Raw genomic sequence first — 20,547 nt, forward strand, 5'->3', positions numbered from 1 at the left:
ACAGCGCGTTTCAGAGCTCGCTGATCATTTCTATACCTATTAAAATTTTTCCCAAGCGTAGCCGTCAAAATTGCCATAGAAAGGTCCCGTTTTCACCCAAAGTCCTTGTTTTTTCTGCTTTTTACGGCACCATTCTCAAAATACCCCATTTCTTCCAAATTTTGTTTCTGCTCCAGTCCCTTTTGTTCGGCAGCGGCCATTGACCTGCTCGAGGGTCGGGCCGCCCAGGCATTTGGGCCCCCGGGCCCCAGCCCGGCCCAACCCGGACCCCCTTATCGTCAAAAAAAAGGGGCTGGCGCTCCTACTAAAATTTTTAAATTTTGAAGAAAAAAGGGGATTTGAGAATGGTGCCGTAATGAGCAGAAAAAAAATAGGAATTTGGGTGAAAACGGGATCTTTCTACGGCAATTTTGGCGGCAACGCATAGGAAAAACTTAATAGGTATGGAACTGATCAGCGCGCTTTGAAACGCGCTTTGGATTTGATTTTGAAAATGGTGTCATCATGGGCCAATCTTTGGCACTTGGAGCCTGTGGACTGACGTTCTTCTGGAACCGCATCGAGGCATCGCAGGCCGGCAGGTAGGCTCCCGTCGGCCCAGATGGCCGAGTGCAGCCCGTCGGCGCAGTGCAGGGCCGGCGGGGTGCGGGAGGGGCGGCGGGGGCCTCGGGGCCCGGGCCTTTGATTCGCCTAGTCGGCCTGGGCTCAGCGCGCCTCCAGCGGCTAAGTCCCGATTTTCGTTCGGCGTTTTACAGTTTCCGGCCACAACCCTTCAAGGTATTGAAACCGGGTTACAGGAACTTCTTATTGAAGCTAGTGGCTACAACACTGTTGAACGCTTTTTCCCGTATTTTGGCTGGAAGACCCGGGGCAGTTTTCGGCTAATTTCAGCCAAACGAAAAATTTTGGAATTTTTTGAACAGGCTGGCGTCGAGGCTGGTTCATCTCGAGTGCCCCTGCAAAGTTTCAACTCGATACGACAACGCGTTTGGGCGCAATCGAGACACATGTAACGCCGCGCGGGCTCCAAACGCGCCCTCCGCCGAGCCTTTAGCGGGCCCTTAAAACACGCGGTACGCGTCAACAGCGTTCTGGGTCCGGGGTAATTATTATTGTAGGAAGATGATTATTTAGAAATTCTCTGTCTCACGTTTCTTTTTTTTTCTTGGTTCGTTTCAATTTATTTTGCACTTGGATAGAGATATCGGTGATCCAAAAATCGGAACACTGAAGCGTAACTCTATGCTTTAGTCAAGCATAAAGTTACGCTTGAAGACGTCCCGCTTGAAATGAAGCATACTCGGGAAATTTCCCCATGCATTTAGGTGGGGGGAGTCTTGGTTCTTGGCCGGTGAGCCTGTTACGCTTCATTTCAAGCGTAAACTGGTTCTGCGTGAAAACAGAGGGTAAAACTACGCTTCAGTTGCTTTACCAGTGAACCTTCGCGCTGAAGTTACCTTAGAACGGGAAATGAATCGAAGAAACCCCCCGAGAGCGAGATATGACCAGCAGCCTGCTTTTGGTGGAGGCTCAACACCCTAAAAAAATGGCCGTTTTCGATACGTAGATGGGCATGGGGAACCAACTGGTCAAAGGAAAGACCGAAACGGGCGCCTAAGACCAAAAACTACGATTTCACGAAATCCTAGTAGTCACGAAGTTACTTTCATGTTCTGGTTTCACAAAAAACCTGGGGCAAGAACTGCGCTGAGTTCATTTTACGTTTCGTACGGTGTCCAAATATCTATAAGACTAAAACTTGCAAAAAAGACCAGCCGCGTAATAATTTTTTTTCTAAAACACAGTCTCAAAGACAGTCTATAAGTCTCTAAAACGTACATAAAAACAGTTCATTTCACCCAGGCTCAAAAGTTTTGAGGTATGAAAAGTGCACAGCCGCTGTGCCCAGATCGTTTCGTCTTAGATTCAGAAGTACTTTACACCTCGCTATATTGAGAAGCTACATGATCAGCTTTTTCAAAAAGGGACTTAATGTGACTACTCTCAAACTACATGAAGGAAAGATAATTCACAGGTGCATGTGCACAGGTACGCAGTTAAATGGCTAAATTCACTCCGATTTGGAGAGTAACGAAAATTTGAAGTTGGCATTTCTGAAAACAACAAGATACACAACGCAGCGGCGCGAGAACACTCTTATCAACAATAGCTGTCCGGCCGGCCGATCCAAATGGCCACGTTTGAAAACAACGTCAATGCTATTGTTGGATCTCTTCTAGGTTCAGTGAAGGACAATTTTGCTTCGAACGCGCTTTTTCAGGGAAGCGAGCGTTTTGGGGGTAAGCTAGCGAAAAAGAGCTCTGCTATCGGTCGGGTTCGGCTCGGCTCCCCCCACTCCCCTTTTGCTTGACGAGTCGAGTTTTGCCATGGAAAGTGATTTTGACGGCAAATTTCTCAAAGCGAGTCGTTAACTTTTTGACCATAATTCATCATAAGAATCACCGTTCTACCAGTCTGCAAAATCACATTAAAAAGCTACCTAAAATTTTCAAAATGCATAAAGGGCCACACGAATTGAATCTCGGCCCGGCTGAATCCTGGGTATACTTTAAGGCTAATTCGTGCCTAAGATGTGTGCTCTTTCGAATTCAAGCACCTCCTGATTAGCTGTCCCAGATACATCCCCACCGCCACCGGCCGGCGAGGGATTACCGGCTATCCCCGGTCCCGGCTTACCTGCCCGGCCTCAGGTTAGCTCGCCTCTCGGGTGCCGGGACAACAAACCAGAGGGTACTGTACTGGGTCTCGCAAGGCTCTAAGAGACTTTTTGTCACGTCATAATTTGGCCTTATATCCGACCATTCGATTTTCTGTGATTCTTCTTTCGGCATTTGCGCTCGTTTGCGTGTGGAGAAACTAATTAATGGCTGATTCAACCGATGTGAAGTTAGCGTGACCCAAACTTGCCAGCCCGCAAACAAATTCACCAATCGTTAGTTTTTCGTTAGTTTTTGTTTGTTTTGATAAAATCAGGTTTTGTTTTATTATAGCTTTCAAATTTAAACACATTTTAAGGGTCCGCCAACTGCGCGTGAAGACAGCGAGACCCAAACGCCTACAAACTCCCCAAAACAGCTAAAATTACACGTTTTGTTAGTTTTTGATTGTTTTGATGTCATATGCTACTTCAAATAGCGCATTACACAGCAAAAGGTAAGTACATCCGAAAAATTTCCAAAATGTTAAAAACAGATAGGATAATCATTTACCTTTTTTTTTCGCATTTCTCGGTTTGTTTTGATTTGTTTTGCACTCAATATCCGATCTTGACAATCCAAGCAGTCGGAACAGGACTTGTTTCTGACTTGGTGCCGGCTAAATTCACATTCTTACTCAAATATATCAAAGAGGACTACAGTCCGTTTAAATGCAATCGCTGACGTTAGTTTTTGATTGTTTCGATGTCACTTGCATCGTTAAGACACGTGGTACGCGTCAACAGCGTTCTGGGTCCGGGAAAATTCACATACGAGATAGATGCAAACCGAAAAATTCTTTGACTAGTTTTTTCCACTTTTCTCGGTTTGTTTTGATTTGTTTTGCACTCAATATCAGTACTTGGAAATCCAAGCAGTCGGAACAGGACTTTTTTCTGAAGTGGTGCCGGCTATACTCACATTCTTACTCAAATATATCCAAGAGGACTACAGTCCGTTTATATGCAATCGCTGACGTTAGTTTTTGATTGTTTTGATGTCACTTGCATCGTTAAGTCACGTGGTACGCGTTAACAGCGTTCTGGGTCCGGGAAAATTCACATACGAGATAGATGCAAACCGAAAAATTCTTTGACTAGTTTTTTCCACTTTTCTCGGTTTGTTTTGATTTGTTTTGCACTCAATATCCGATCGTGACAATCCAAGCAGTCGGAACAGGACTTGTTTCTGACTTGGTGCCGGCTAAATTCACATTCTTACTCAAATATATCAAAGAGGACTACAGTCCGTTCAAATGCAATCGCTGACGTTAGTTTTTGATTGTTTCGATGTCACTTGCATCGTTAAGTCACGTGGTACGCGTCAACAGCGTTCTGGGTCCGGGAAAATTCACATACGAGAAAGATGCAAACCGAAAAATTCTTTGACTAGTTTTTTCCACTTTTCTCGGTTTGTTTTGATTTGTTTTGCACTCAATATCCGATCTTGACAATCCAAGCAGTCGGAACAGGACTTGTTTCTGACTTGGTGCCGGCTAAATTCACATTCTTACTCAAATATATCAAAGAGGACTACAGTCCGTTCAAATGCAATCGCTGACGTTAGTTTTTGATTGTTTTGATGTCACTTGCCTCGTTAAGTCACGTGGTACGCGTCAACAGCGTCCTGGGTCCGGGAAAATTCACATACGAGATAGATGCAAACCGAAAAATTCTTTGACTAGTTTTTTCCACTTTTCTCGGTTTGTTTTGATTTGTTTTGCACTCAATGTCCGGTCTTGACAATCCAAGCAGTCAGAACAGGACTTGATTCTGATTTGGTGCCGGCTAAATTCACATTCTTATTGAATATATCAAAGGAGACTGCAATTTGTTTACATGCAATTGCTGACGTTAGTTTTTGATTGTTTTCACGTCACTTGCTTTGTTAAATCACGCGGTACGCTTCAACAGCGTCATGGGTCCAGACTTAATACACTGTAAAAACGGTTATGACTTTTTACAACGAATTTTTTATGAAATTTTTTATTATTGATGTGAGAAGTCATAACATCGACCGATTCATAACTTTTTCATAACGCTATCATGACAAGTCGCTTGTGATGAATTTTCATAACATAGTTATGATTTCGTTATGAATTTTCATAACACACTCGCCTGCCGCGGCGGGGTGTCATATACCTGCGCCATCCTTCTCCCTATAACGCACTTAGTGTAGCCCAGTGGTGACGCCTTCTACGTCCTGCGGAACCACAAGTACACCGGCGCCATCCACGAGGCGCTCAAGGACTTCGAGGAAGTCGCGGGGCTGACCGTCAACGCGAGCAAGTCCGGCGCGCTCCCCGCCGGAGGCTGGAACGAGGAGGTTGGCATTGGCTTCCCGTACGCTGAACAACTAAAGATCCTTGGCATTGTCTTCACCAGGAACGTCAACAAGACCTCCAGCAAACTCTTAAAAGTCTACGAAGGATTTGCTTCATAACTACAAAGAAAATAAAGGCATTGTAGAATTACTTTGTAGCCCAGCCTAGAGCCCTAGAGTGGAGAGAGACGCCACCGCCAGTGCGTGAGCGCGCGCGCGCGGTCAGTGCTGCGCGTGGTTTGCCATACTTTGCTCTGCTTTGCTGCGAGCCAGTGTCTCCCCGGCTCGGCTCGGCCCGCGCGGCTAAGGGCTCGGCTTGGCTCCACTCGTACCGACGTTGCCAGATTGCCGGTCGGAAGGGATGCGCAGGACTCTGCAGGCAGCGGGTGGGTCCGAGGGCTAAGTTCTTTTATTGCTTCCAAACCGTTCAAGTTAGGTGGGTACAGTAAGCGAGCCGATTGTAGTTCACAGTTCAGGCTACAATCGGCTCGCTCACTATGCACCTCTAACTTTAACGGTTTAGAAGTTTTGCCAGTAATAAGGTCTTTTGTAGCAGTAGCTAAACCGTCCTATGTTGCCACATTACACCGTTTTTCACCCAACTATGGAAAATTGTGCATCCGGATGTCTGATCGGGGTGGCGTCTCTCTCCACTCTAGGGCTCTAGCCCAGCCGAACCCGAGTCAGCCGCCTCTACGGGTTCGAAGGGCCAAAGAACGGCTCGAAAAGTCACCATTTTCAAAGTCACATCCAAAGCTCGATGGGTCCTACTGACAAAGTGCGATCTCCAAACGACGCGCAAACAAAGTGCGATCTCCAAAGCCCGGACAGACAAAGTTCGATCTCCACGGGACTGCCCAAATTTGAGGTTATGTTGCTCTGCTAAAATAGTCTTTTTCAGCGCGATGCCAAATTATTTTGCGGAAACAGTTACTGTGCTAAAAAGATTAGTGCATTATCTAAACATAGGTGTAAAAGCTAGCAATAGAACGAAATAAAATCATTTAATATGGCCACTTTAAAATAGATTCGCGTGCCCCGTATTTGAGCACATCGAACTTTGTTTAGCGGGACATTGGAGATCGAACTTTGTTTGCGCGTCGTTTGGAGATCGCATTTTGTCTGTATGACAGCGCGTTTCAGAGCTCGCTGATCATTTCTATACCTATTAAAATTTTCCGAAGCGTAGCCGTCAAAATTGCCATAGAAAGGTCCCGTTTTCACCCAAAGTCCTTGTTTTTTCTGCTTTTTACGGCAACATTCTCAAAATACCCCATTTCTTCCAAATTTTGTTTCTGCTCCAGTCCCTTTTGTTCGGCAGCGGCCATTGACCTGCTCGAGGGTCGGGCCGCCCAGGCATGTGGCCCCGGACCCCAGCCCGGCCCAACCCGGACCCCATTATCGTCAAACAAAAGGGACTGGCGCTCCTACTAAATTTTGAAATTTTGAAGAAAAAGGGTATTTGAGAATGGTGCCGTAATGAGCAGAAAAAACTAGGAATTTGGGTGAAAACGGGATCTTTCTACGGCAATTTTGGCGGCAACGCATAGGAAAATCTTAATAGGTATGGAACTGATCAGCGCGCTTTGAAACGCGCTTTGGATTTGATTTTGAAAATGGTGTCATCATGGGCCAATCTTTGGCACTTGGAGCCTGTGGACTGACGTTCTTCTGGAACCGCATCGAGGCATCGCAGGCCGGCAGGTAGGCTCCCGTCGGCCCAGATGGCCGAGTGCAGCCCGTCGGCGCAGTGCAGGGCCGGCGGGGTGCGGGAGGGGCGGCGGGGGCCTCGGGGCCGGTCCTTTGATTCGCCTAGTCGGCCTGGGCTCAGCGCGCCTCCAGCGGCTAAGTCCCGATTTTCGTTCGGCGTTTTACAGTTTCCGGCCACACCGTTCAAGGTATTGAAACCGGGTTACAGGAACTTCTTATTGAAGCTAGTGGCTACAACACTGTTGAACGCTTTTTCCCGTATTTTGGCTGGAAGACCCGGGGCAGTTTTCGGCTAATTTCAGCCAAACGAAAAATTTTGGAATTTTTTGAACAGGCTGGCGTCGAGGCTGGTTCATCTCGAGTGCCCCTGCAAAGTTTCAACTCGATACGACAACGCGTTTGGGCGCAATCGAGACACATGTAACGCCGCGCGGGCTCCAAACGCGCCCTCCGCCGAGCCTTTAGCGGGCCCTTAAATCACGCGGTACGCGTCAACAGCGTTCTGGGTCCGGGGTAATTATTATTGTAGGAAGATGATTATTGAGAAATTCTCTGTCTCACGTTTCTTTTTATTCTTGGTTCGTTTCAATTTATTTTGCACTTGGATAGAGATATCGGTGATCCAAGAAGTCGGAACACTGAAGCGTAACTCTATGCTTGAGTCAAGCATAAAGTTACGCTTGAAGACGTCCCGCTTGAAATGAAGCATACTCGGGAAATTTCCCCATGCATTTAGGTGGGGGCAGTCTTGGTTCTTGGCCGGTGAGCCTGTTACGCTTCATTTCAAGCGTAAACTGGTTCTGCGTGAAAACAGAGGGTAAAACTACGCTTCAGTTGCTTTACCAGTGAACCTTCGCGCTGAAGTTACCTTAGAACGGGAAAATGAATCGAAGAAGTGAAAAATGTGTAAGCCAACCTTTTACGACAAAATAGTATGCGCAGGGAGATTTTTAAAGTTATAGCCTGAATGGGAAGGAAAAAGGCTCTGCGACTGGGCAGGGCATAGAATGTGTCTCCCCAATGAAAAATTTAGTAAATACTGATAAGACATCAAAGTTTTAACAAATTTTCACAGTGGGACCCATTTAGTAGAAAATAGCATTATCACCAGAACCTCCCCTTAAGAGACTTTGTTATTCTTACCTTTTGTGTCCACTGACGTTGAATTTGCCTCTACTTACCTCTACTAACGATTTACTAAAATTATGCTACATACTAGAGCACCGAGCTGTTGACGCGTACCACGTGACTTAACAATGCAAGTGACATCAAAACAATCAAAAACTTACGTCAGCGATTGCATTTAAACGGATTGAAGTCGCCTTCGAAATATTTGAGTAAGAATGTTAATTTAGCCGGCACCAAATCAGAAACAAGTTCTGTTCGGACGGCTTGGATTGTCAAGTACGGATATTGAGTGCAAAACAAATCAAAACAAACCGAGGAAAGTGGAAAAAACTAGTCAAAGAATTTTTCGGTTTGCATCTATCTCGTATGTGAATTTTCCCGGACCCAGAACGCTGTTGACGCGTACCACGTGACTTAACGATGCAAGTGACATCGAAACAATCAAAAACTAACGTCAGCGATTGCATTTGAACGGACTGTAGTCCTCTTTGATATATTTGAGTAAGAATGTGAATTTAGCCGGCACCAAGTCAGAAACAAGTCCTGTTCCGACTGCTTGGATTGTCAAGATCGGATATTGAGTGCAAAACAAATCAAAACAAACCGAGAAAAGTGGAAAAAACTAGTCAAAGAATTTTTCGGTTTGCATCTTTCTCGTATGTGAATTTTCCCGGACCCAGAACGCTGTTGACGCGTACCACGTGACTTAACGATGCAAGTGACATCGAAACAATCAAAAACTAACGTCAGCGATTGCATTGAACGGACTGTAGTCCTCTTGATATATTTGAGTAAGAATGTGTGAATTTAGCCGGCACCAAGTCAGAAACAAGTCCTGTTCCGACTGCTTGGATTGTCACGACGGATATTGAGTGCAAAACAAATCAAAACAAACCGAGAAAAGTGGAAAAAACTAGTCAAAGAATTTTTCGGTTTGCATCTATCTCGTATGTGAATTTTCCCGGACCCAGAACGCGGTTAACGCGTACCACGTGACTTAACGATGCAAGTGACATCAAAACAATCAAAAACTAACGTCAGCGATTGCATATAAACGGACTGTAGTCCTCTTGGATATATTTGTGTAAGAATGTGAGTATAGCCGGCACCACTTCAGAAAAAAGTCCTGTTCCGACTGCTTGGATTTCCAAGTACTGATATTGAGTGCAAAACAAATCAAAACAAACCGAGAAAAGTGGAAAAAACTAGTCAAAGAATTTTTCAGTTTGCATCTATCTCGTATGTGAATTTTCCCGGACCCAGAACGCTGTTGACGCGTACTACGTGACTTAACGATGCAAGTGACATCGAAACAATCAAAAACTAACGTCAGCGATTGCATTTGAACGGACTGTAGTCTCTTTGATATATTTGAGTAAGCATGTGAATTTAGCCGGCACCAAGTCAGAAACAAGTCCTGTTCCGACTGCTTGGATTGTCACGATCGGATATTGAGTGCAAAACAAATCAAAACAAACCGAGAAAAGTGGAAACAACTAGTCAAAGAATTTTTCAGTTTGCATCTATCTCGTATGTGAATTTTCCCGGACCCAGAACGCTGTTGACGCGTACCACGTGTCTTAACGATGCAAGTGACATCAAAAACAATCAAAAACTAACGTCAGCGATTGCATATAAAACGGACTGTAGTCCTCTTGGATATATTTGAGTAAGAATGTGAGTATAGCCGGCACCACTTTAGAAAAAGTCCTGTTCCGACTGCTTGGATTTCCAAGTACTGATATTGAGTGCAAAACAAATCAAAACAAACGAGAAAAGTGGAAAAAACTAGTCAAAGAATTTTTCAGTTTGCTCTATCTCGTATGTGAATTTTCCCGGACCCAGAACGCTGTTGACGCGTACCACGTGTTAACGATGCAAGTGACATCAAAACAATCAAAAACTAACGTCAGCGATTGCATATAAACGGACTGTAGTCCTCTTGGATATATTTGAGTAAGAATGTGAGTATAGCCGGCACCACTTTAGAAAAAAGTCCTGTTCCGACTGCTTGGATTTCCAAGTACTGATATTGAGTGCAAAACAAATCAAAACAAACTGAGAAAAGTGGAAAAAACTAGTCAAAGAATTTTTCAGTTTGCATCTATCTCGTATGTGAATTTTCCCGGACCCAGAACGCTGTTGACGCGTACCACGTGACTTAACGATGCAAGTGACATCAAAACAATCAAAAACTAACGTCAGCGATTGCATTTAACGGACTGTAGTCCTTTGATATATTTGAGTAAGAATGTGAATTTAGCCGGCACCAAGTCAGAAACAAGTCCTGTTCCGACTGCTTGGATTGTCACGATCGGATATTGAGTGCAAAACAAATCAAAACAAACCGAGAAAAGTGGAAAAAATAGTCAAAGAATTTTCAGTTTGCATCTATCTCGTATGTGAATTTTCCCGGACCCAGAACGCTGTTGACGCGTACCACGTGTCTTAACGATGCAAGTGACATCAAAACAATCAAAAACTAACGTCAGCGATTGCATATAAACGGACTGTAGTCCTCTTGGATATATTTGAGTAAGAATGTGAGTATAGCCGGCACCACTTTAGAAAAAAGTCCTGTTCCGACTGCTTGGATTCCGTATGATATTGAGTGCAAAACAAATCAACCAAACCGAGAACAAACCGAGAAAAAAGAAAAAAAGTCAAATCCATATTTCCGGTTGTGATATATCTCGTATGTGAATTTTCCAGCCAACGACAACGAAACACAACAAAACGCGTAACGCGGTACGTGTCCACGTGACTTAACGATGCAAGTGACATCAAAACAATCAAAAATACTAATGTCAGCAATTGCATTAAACGGAAAATAGTAGTCTTTCGATATATTCGATGAGAAGACAAAAGGCGTACCACGTGAACTTCAGCCGGCAACCACTTCAGCAAACAAGTCCTGTTTGAGCGACCACTGGGATTGTCAAGTACTGATATTGAGTGCAAAACAAATCAAAACAAACCGAGAAAAGTGGAAAAAACTAGTCAAAGAATTTTTCGGTTTGCATCTATCTCGTATGTGAATTTTCCCGGACCCAGAACGCTGTTAACGCGTACCACGTGACTTAACGATGCAAGTGACATCAAAACAATCAAAAACTAATGTCAGCGATTGCATTTAAACGGACTATAGTCGTCTTTGATATATTTGAGGAAGAATGTGAACTTAGCCGGCACCACTTCAGAAACAAGTCCTGTTGCGACGGCTGGGATTGTCAAGTACTGATATTGAGTGCAAAACAAATCAAAACAAACCGAGAAAAGTGGAAAAAACTAGTCAAAGAATTTTTCGGTTTGCATCTATCTCGTATGTGAATTTCCCGGACCCAGAACGCTGTTGACGCGTACCACGTGTCTTAACGATGCAAGTGACATCGAAACAATCAAAAACTAACGTCAGCGATTGCATTTAAACGGACTGTAGTCCTCTTTGATATTTGAGTAAGAATGTGAATTTAGCCGCACCAAGTCAGAAACAAGTCCTGTTCCGACTGCTTGGATTGTCAAGATCGGATATTGAGTGCAAAACAAATCAAAACAAACCGAGAAATGCGGAAAATACAAGGTAAATGATTATCCTATCTGTTTTTAACATTTTGGAAATTTTTCGGATGTACTTACCTTTTGCTGTGTAATGCGCTATTTGAAGTGGCATATGACATCAAAACAATCAAAAACTAACAAAACGTGTAATTTTAGCTGTTTTGGGGAGTTTGTAGGCGTTTGGGTCTCGCTGTCTTCACGCGCAGTTGGCGAACCTTTAAAATGTGTTTAAATTTGAAAGCTATAATAAAACAAAACCTGATTTTATCAAAACAAACAAAAACTAACGAAAAACTAACGATTGGTGAATTTTTTTTCGGGCTGGCAAGTTTGGGTCACGCTAACTTCACATCGGTGCATCCTAGTGTAGGGCATATGAATTGTGGTTTTGCTTTGTTGAGAAGAATCCATTGCTGGGACTGTATTTCCTGGTTAAAAGATTGGTCGCTGATCAAATTGAGGCAAACAAGCGTGCCAAAATCCGCTCCCTTTCAAAATATTCCACCAGATGGAAGAATATTTTCTAGATGGGTTCCGAGACGTAAAGTCCTCAAGCCTGCCAAAATTTAGTCATCTCCTTCTTCCATTTCCTGGATCTAATTCTATTCTGTTCCAGGGACCAGAATCGTTTCAGCCCTGAAAGGGTATCGTTCATATACCTTCGTTTGTCCAATATACAGGGCCTCAACATTCGTGAATATATTGTCAGAATGTCAGAAACATGTTAAAAATCCTGATCGAAATTGGCACACCCCTGAAAGACACGACTCTTAAAACTTGTCCTGACATTGATGGCCGAGTTCTACAAAACGTCAGAATAAGCTTTTAACTATTAGAGGTGCGCGAATTTGAACCAGCATTTCAGACAGAACTCGGACATTCTCACAAATTGGACACAGGTGAAGTTAGCGTGTTTCGTGTTCTTTTTTTCCCCAGGTCCGACGACACAGCGTCCCTCAGTGCACCGGAAGATCTTTCTGTGCCGCCTGGAAGTGTGGGGCGTCGACAACGTTATCGCCATGGCACGCTGCGCCGTCGCCGACCTCAGGGTGACCTGCAAGTGGAACGACCGCATGCCAGCGATGAAAATTGGTTTGCTGGTACCGTATAGATGCTGAGAAAACGAACTGGGTGAAGCCGTCAGTGCACAAGTCGACCCCTCTTAGGAACAAGCGGCATTCTTCCAGGAGCTTCCAGACACTCGGCTATCTTTCAATAGCGTTCAGACATTCGGCTACCTTTCTGAGCGCTTCGGAGACTGGGTTAACTGCTTTTCCCACTTCCCGAGTTTGGGTGCGTATATATTTTAAACCAGTGAAATGCCGTCACCGGTACCTAACCAAAATGTGTCAAAAATTTGTCGGGGTAAATAAAAACATGGCGAGACCATGTCTTGTAGAATGTAACAAAGAAAACCTCTATCGACAGAACAACCCGAACCTCTCCGAAGAAGTCAGATAGCTTAGTCTTCGAAGCGTTAACAAAGATGGCCGACTGTCTGGACGCTATTGAAAGATAGCCGAGAGTCTAAAAGCTACTGAGAGATAGCCGAGTGTCTGGAAGCTCCTGGAAGATAGCCGCTTGTTCCTAGGAGGTGTCGAAGTGGGCCTCAAGACCAGTGGGGGAAGCCAAAACTGTAGGCGCGTTTGGAGTCATGAGTCGCCAAAGAGTTGTCCAACCAAACGTATGAGCCTACCAATGGATTCCTCGTTTGCTGAGCAGTCCATTCGTGGGGTCATACGGTCGGTTCAAGTCTCATTCAGTGACTCCGGGACTCAAAACGACTGTAGAACTTCGGCTGCCTCCCAACTCTGGCCCACAGTGCGCCCCTGCGCTTCTAATGCCTAAACTGCACAAATGTCGTGTTTCAGGTTTGCGTGGAGGAGCACTTGAAGTGCAGCTTGAAGGCTTGGGCCGAAAACGCTCAGCAGCCGCCGGAGACACTGGAGCGGCACATGGCAGCCGTGGACCGGTCCGCAAAGTTTCGCGAGTCGCTGGAGGGCCGGTGTGGGGAGCCGGAGGCAAAGAGGGGTGCCCTGGTCGTAGCAAAAGAGCGTCCGCAGCACGCGCAAGAAGAGGTCATGACCGTTTGAGAGAAGACCAACCAGGACGCGATTCAGGCGGGTAAGCGCGCTTAACTACGGTAAGGGAGGGTGGGGCACCTAGTGACAGGGGCACCTGGTGACACGGAGGTGCCCTGGCCCCCCTATGGCACTTTCAGACATCTTGAGGTGGCTAATCTAAAGGTCTTGTGCTGTGGAATCATGTTCAAGTGAGAGTGAGACTTTGAACAAAATATTTAAGCACCTAGAATAAAACCAAGAAAATAATTACCAAAAATCACAGATTTTACGTCTTTTTTACAAAAAGTTTTCTCTCCATTCTTCCAGTAAACGGCACTGCCGATCGTTCTGGCACTTTAAATCAATAATAAGGACCTTTAGTAAGTTGTTTTCGCTGAACCAGCTCAAACATATGATTTCATTTCCTTAATATCAAATTCTGAACGAAAATGAGCCCCCGGGGCAGGTAGTGACAGACACACTCTATTTACCGTATTCTAACGATTTAAACGTTTCAAAACATCGATTGAGCAACCACAAAGTAAATTGTCACCGATTGTCACACAACGAAACATAAATAAGACTAATTTGTACGACAATTTCGTAGAACATTGAATTTGATTGGCAATGTAACAAAATGCAGTTTCTTGGAAAAAATGGCGCCGTTCAGAATGGTTTGATATTTTAAAAAAGCTTAAAGAGCCTAAAACGGATAATTTTCAATTAGCTGGAGCGTCGCTCTATGCTGGTAATGTGAGTTATATGACCTGTCACTAGGTGCCCCGGGCTGGGGCACCAAGTGACAAGTGCAGAGGTCTGCGGGAAGCTATGTAAATAATAGAAATAGGTGTTGTCAAAACGCCACAACATGTTTTTAAGATCAAGGAAGGATCAAAGCAACCTTCTGAAGTGTAAGCAGATTCATTTCTCGCACAGTATCAGAGTGAGATCCAAAATCCAAAAAGTGTCACTAGGTGCCCCACCCTCCCTTACCTATCTTCTGCCAGGTACGAGCCATCCCGTTGAAACAATGAAACAATGTGACAAAATGTCACGTTCTTTTTAGCATTGTGCCACATTCGTTTGAGTGTGGAAGAGCTAACTTTATGGCCGATTTACGTGGAAACGAATGTGGCAAACTGCTCAAAGGAACGTGACATTTTGTCACATTCGTTTCAACGTGATGTCACGTTCCTGGAATGAAAGTGACCCTTCAGGATAGACTCAGTAAGGGCAATCGACTGCGAATGTAGGTGTACAAATCTAATGAATTTCAGTAAATTTTGAGGCAAATTTTTTTTACTTTAAAGGATAATTTTGATAAATTGCAACAAATTTTTTGTAAACTTTTGGTGACGTTTTGGTGTGCGAATTTGGCTGGAGTAATTTTCCCTTTTCTGTGAATTTTGGTGTACATAGCAGTGTTGCCAGGGGCTACTGCGAAAAGTAGGCCAAACGCACCTGTGTGCGACAGGCTACATCTCCTCCTGCCTATTAGGCAACTTCTCGCCACCGTTGCCACCGTAGCAGGCGGATGCAGCCCATCCCACCCACTTCAAGCCCAACTGTCTAATAAGTACACACAAAGTACAAATGCTTGCTTGGCAAGTGCACATTTACAAATGCCTGGAGCAATGAGTTGGACGGCGTCAAGGATACAAGTGTGTAATTAGCCAAGTACACTGAGAATGAAAGAGTCATGATCATGACTAAAATTCTGGGTGAGGAATTCTTTATTACCCAAATTTGGGTGAGGAAATTTTCCTCGCCCAAATTTGGGTGAGGAAACTTTCCTCGCCCAAATTTGGGTCATAATACTATGGAGCTAAATAGGGAGCTGATACACCCTTTCTCACCCAAAATTGGGCGAGGAAGCTTTCCTCGCCCAAATTGGGCGAGGAAACGTTCCTCGCCCAAATTTGGGTGAGAAAGTAAACCTCGCCCAAAATTGGGTATTGATCATGACTTTTTCATTCTCAGTGTAACGTGAAAGCTGGTAATATGGGCCACCAGTGGGTAACGTCGACCAGTGGACCACCCATAAGACTCTTCTATGTGGCCAGTGATACCGCCTTCCTGTGGCATGGAAAACCGTTTCGGCCGCTACCATCCGAACTTGTGGGTTACGTGGCTCGAACCGATCATTTGGAAGAATTTCACGGACGGTCCACATTACCCACTGTGGTCCATCCCGCATTTGCGGTTGCGTTTGTAGGTGCGTACTTGCGAGCACGCATTTGTAAGTGCGTACTTAGAAGGCAGTCCTGCGCACTGGTGTGATCACTGAAAAAAGTTGTAAATTTACGACATATATGGCGATGAATGCTTCGTAATTTTAAGAATGGCTCGTTTCATGCCACTATGAAAAAGTCATAAATGAAAATTATGAACCTTTCATAATTTTTTGGAAAAAGTGCTTGTAAATCCCCAAAAAGGTATTCAGATTTTACAAACCATTCAAAAAATAATGACTTTGTAAATTTGGCAGAATGCTAGAAGTGAAAAAACTGGAGTTGGTTCCGGTCAGTCCCCGCTTTTGTTCTTCTTCCTGTCCCTGCTATGGAATTTCCCTGCCTTGGCCAGGCTCCTCTATTTTTCCCGGGTTTTCTGACCGCACCCCCGTTGCCACCCTCCTAACAAGTGTCTCTGTTGCCAAAGCTATATATTGAACCCCCTTTGTAGAAACCATCAGTCTGCAGCCGACCCTCAACCTTGACTAGTCCCCTTTGTGTTCCTTCCAATAAATCCCCCAAACCCCTCCAGCGTTGTCACTCGCCCCACACTGCCAAACCAACAAAACCATTCATCGTTTAAATTATTCCTAAATTTACGATTTTTCTAGGGGAAAATACTGTACAAGAAGGCTCGTACAAAAATCTACGAAACATTCATAAATATATGAATGATTCGTAAAATTATAAATTATTCATACGCTTTATGAAAATTCGAAAAATTACGAATGGCTTGTGATGCTGAAACGAAAAAATTGGGGGAATGAAACATTCGGTTTCTGATTTTTTGAGTTTTCATTATTCGAACGAAGCATTCATAAAATAATGGCGTTTCATAAAAAAAAGAATGATTCGTCGTGAAATTATTCGAAAAACTATGAATTAATGGGGGAAAATACTATACAGGAAGGGTTTCCCTTTATAGGGTAAACTGTACAGTTACCGTCATTTAAGAGCATCGTTTTTTTTCAAGGGCCTCTAGGGTGGGTTATGACACTTAGATCCGTGCGACTTGTTCCAGACACCTCAGAAGGATCTAGACAACAAAGTGGCTGACAAAGATTTCACCAAAAACTTTTAGTGACGCTCTTATTTCCCCCGGAAAAAGGTTACCAAAAACACAGTTATGGGCAGCCAAATCATTTCGGCACCCTTTTACAGTTATCGGCACCCCTTGTTAAAAAAGCAAAACGTACCAAAGTGACGAAAATTTCTAACAGACCACAGACACTCTATACCACCCTCGACATGTCACAAACCCCCTCTCTCTTCTGTTAGCCTTTGCGCCCTTCATTTTAGACTCACGGACAACTAGCACCATGAGCTGCGAAAAAAAAACCTTTAAAAGCGCCGAGGAGGACATTTCGTAAATCACTAGATCACTGGGAAAAGTGGTCCGATTTCATTCAAATTTGGCAGGGGTCCCCCTATGGTCATAATGCATCAGAATATTAACCCCGGACGACGCCGAAACACCAGTGAAGTTTGGGGCCACCCTGACGATAACTGTTTTTGGGGGTGATTTCTCTGGTGCAGTTATGGGCCCCCCCAAAAGAGGACAAGCAAGAGGAATTTTGTGCCCCAAAGCACAGTATCCCCTCTTCAATAGATGGGAGAAGGACCTGGCAAAGAGAATTTTTTTTTCCGGGCCCCAAATTCACGAATTTAACGAAAGATTCAACCCTGTTCCGGGCAGAGAAGATAAGAAAGGCGGCGAAGCGGCCTCATTCTGCACTTAACTAGAAACATGGTCTTTTGGGCTGACGTGCTCAATCGAACGCGATGCTGTCTCGGTCCTGCATGCTCAAAGGTGTATCTAGCGACCTGCATTGGCCGCATCACTAACGGACGCGTACTTGCAGAGCAGGACAAATTATTTGCCGAGATGACGATAACTGTACCCCTGCCGATAACTGTATAGTTTACCCTATTACGACTTTTTTTTTTTACAGTGATTGGGCTACTTTTTGTCCAACTTTCTGGCACCACTGGTTTATATTTATAGATTTCAAAGAATGGCACGTAAATTTCGATGAGTTGGGTGAATTTTTGTTGTTCTTAGCGCCGCAGAAATCAACGACCTGCCTGATGAGGCTCTCCTTCACATCTTCTACCAAATCGACGATGCAGTCATTCTGGGGAAGGTCCTCCCCGCCGTTTGTCAGCGGTGGAGGAAACTGGCGTACAAAGCCGAAGAGTGGCGACTCATTTCGGGATACGTGAAGACCTTCACGACCTTTCCACCTGATTGTGTGCCTCTCCACCATAACTTGTACATCAATTTTTTCCTCTGGCCCACTGAACGACGAATCATCCCCGACCCCCGCGTTGTCCGTGACTTGGCTCGACTTCTTGCTTATGAAGATCTCTCAATAATTGAGGACGGTGTGCCACGATCCCTGCGCCAGGGGTACCTTGAATCGGTGTGGCGAAGCCGAACCCACCTGAAACGACTGGCCTTGGTATTGGACAATACGACAAAGACTGACGCGGGCCATAATTCTGTGTATGTGCTTTCTCGAATGGCGTGTCTTGAGGAACTGATAGTTTACCTGGAAGATGATTTCATTTACGAAAGGGGTCGACTGAAGCAATGTTTTCCCAATCTAAAGGCGATCGAGGTGGTCGAGATGGAGACCAGTCCCAGCAAGCATGATTTGATCAAAGACCTATTGGTGGAAAGCCTTGTCAGTGTTGAATTTCAGCCATGCTTCCCACCGAGACCAGACCTACTAAAGGCACTGGCACAGTGCAAGAAACTGGAGCGCCTGGTCGTTCACTGGGACTATGCCCTTGTCTTTCTGTGTCTGCCTGAGCTCAAGAACGTTCACATTCATTGGCCCTGTGACGATCCACTTCGGACGCACCAAATTGAGCAGGCCTTTGTCTCGGTGTACACGTCGACGCTCGAAATCATGCATGTAACAGTGACATGTGAAAACTGTGATGGGTTGACAAACGACGTAAGTAAGGCGTGTGAGAAAGGAGCGAGGGCCGTGGAAGCAATGGGATTCAAGGGAAGGGTAACATACCTAGTTCGAAGCGATGACCGGAACAAAGCGTTTGCAGGATGAAAATCCTGCTGGGAGACACGCAGCCTGCAAATAACACTACCCAGGAAAGGCTCTTCCAACGTGTTTTTTTTCTTTAAAGTAGCCGATTTCTTCCCGCAGCGTGTCTGCAAGCATGTTATAAAATGCGCGTTATTCTCTGCATGTCCATAACTGACGGTTTTATTATTGGCACTTTCTCTGCACGCCGGCTGAGAGATAGAGTTTCTGGTATCCCATCAGAGTGTGTCGTCCTCGGCCAGTGACTGCGTGCCTGTGTGCCACTTTTATTTCAAGCCCCAGTTTGTAGTTTTGAGAATTTTTTAAAGGTGCGTGTTCATAGTACTTCGGCACGCTAGAGACACAGCGCGTTTAGAAAAACGATCACTGCCGTGTCCTAGCATGCGGGAGATTAACGTTAATGGAACTTTGCCCTTCACTCATGCTTTTACGAAAAAAAAATCAGCAAGTTTCGAACTTGGGTCAGAAAAATTGACATGCAGGCAGGCACGCAGCCACTGGCCGAGGACGACGCACATTGATGGGATCGAGGAAACTCTATCTCTCAGCCGGCGTGCAAAGCCCTAGGAAATCACCCTTATTTGCAGGCCCTGCACAAGTAGGGAAGGACAGGCCCTTTTAAAAATTCTAATTGGGACATTAACTTTAACGTTCAATTGATGTGATTTGTGTAATTTCTTTTAGATTTAAGGGGAGACATCAAACCAAAATGATCAAAAATTGCAATTTTTTTTAATTGGTTTAAATTAAAGACCATTCTTTTCTGCGTCAAATGGTGGAAACCGCATTCCGAAATTCAAAAAAATTTCAGTTTGAGGAGGTTGTGGGCCGCAAACATGCATAGGGGAAAAGCCCAGTTTCCCCAACTTTGATCGCGTTTTTCTCGGAACATGAATTTGCAAACGGTTGCAGGCCTCTGGGGCGCAGTTTTAGAGCACAGCGGTGAGATTTAGCATGGAAGCTCCCACGACATGCCGCTATGGTGGGTAGCAAAAAAATTGGCATCGGTCAATCTTTTTTTTTTTTAACGGTCAAAATTGAAAAATTTTGACTCAAAAAATTGAACAATTTTTTTTTTTATGTAACAAATACAACTTTAAATGATTTTTTTAAAAGTGATTGAGGTACCCATCATAGCCAGACATCTCAGGAAGGCTGTCACCAAAATTTTGTTGTCCTAGGTCAAACCGTTTCGCGTCCAGCGCTGCAACAGTGCGAAATGGTCTAACCTAACACTCAAAAATGTATTTTCAACGAAAGCGCTGTAGTGCCCTGGCGGATTGACTTAGTGTTGTTTTATACTTTTATGTGAAAAAATGAACAATTTTTCTCTTTCCGTTTGGTTTTTATGACGTTTTTACAAAAGCACTGTTTGTGGAGTGATGCCCCCCTTTAAATGGGAAATTGTACAGTTGTGCGAGAATCCTAAAAATGTCACTAGGCGCCCCCTCCTTCCTTATCACTGATTAAAAGAATCTTATGCTGAGTCATTCCCATACTACGTAACCGATTTTAGGCCACATTTTGACCTTTATAGTGGCCAGGATAACCTAACCTTCAAATTAAGATAGGGCATAGTATTTGGCTCGACTCCTCCTCCTCCCCCCCCCCCCCTTAAATGGTCACGTAGTCTGGGAACGGCCCCCACATGCCCTGTACAACGATATACAATTTTTAAAAAAACTGCACTGTGAACATAAGTGTTTTAAATGTACTATTGTAAGTCAGTTTTAGCGAGTAAAAATTC

At 44.5% G+C, this 20,547-nt stretch overlaps 1 protein-coding gene across 1 annotated transcript; it reads left to right on the top strand.

Annotated features, from left to right (window-relative positions):
- Positions 1-2,191: 2,191 nt before the first annotated feature.
- Positions 2,192-19,824, top strand: LOC117647864. The gene is made up of 4 exons (XM_034389834.1): positions 2,192-2,300; positions 12,272-12,535; positions 13,307-13,559; positions 17,792-19,824. Exons 1-4 carry the CDS (start codon positions 2,192-2,194, stop codon positions 18,801-18,803), a joined length of 1,638 nt encoding a protein of 545 aa, XP_034245725.1. The 3' UTR covers positions 18,804-19,824.
- The last annotated feature ends 723 nt before the right edge of the window (positions 19,825-20,547 follow it).

The sequence above is a fragment of the Thrips palmi genome, unplaced genomic scaffold (genome assembly GCF_012932325.1).
Source record: "Thrips palmi isolate BJ-2018 unplaced genomic scaffold, TpBJ-2018v1 HiC_scaffold_3, whole genome shotgun sequence".
Classification (NCBI taxonomy): Eukaryota; Metazoa; Arthropoda; class Insecta; order Thysanoptera; family Thripidae; genus Thrips; species Thrips palmi.

Coding starts and splice junctions, on each gene's coding strand:
- LOC117647864 (XM_034389834.1), top strand. CDS start 2,192: ATGGCCACGTTTGAAAACAACGTCAATGCTATTGTTGGATCTCTTCTA. Junction 2,301..12,271: donor GGGAAGCGAGCGTTTTGGGG/GTAAGCTAGCGA, acceptor TTTAACTATTAG/AGGTGCGCGAATTTGAACCA. Junction 13,560..17,791: donor CCAGGACGCGATTCAGGCGG/GTAAGCGCGCTT, acceptor TGTTGTTCTTAG/CGCCGCAGAAATCAACGACC.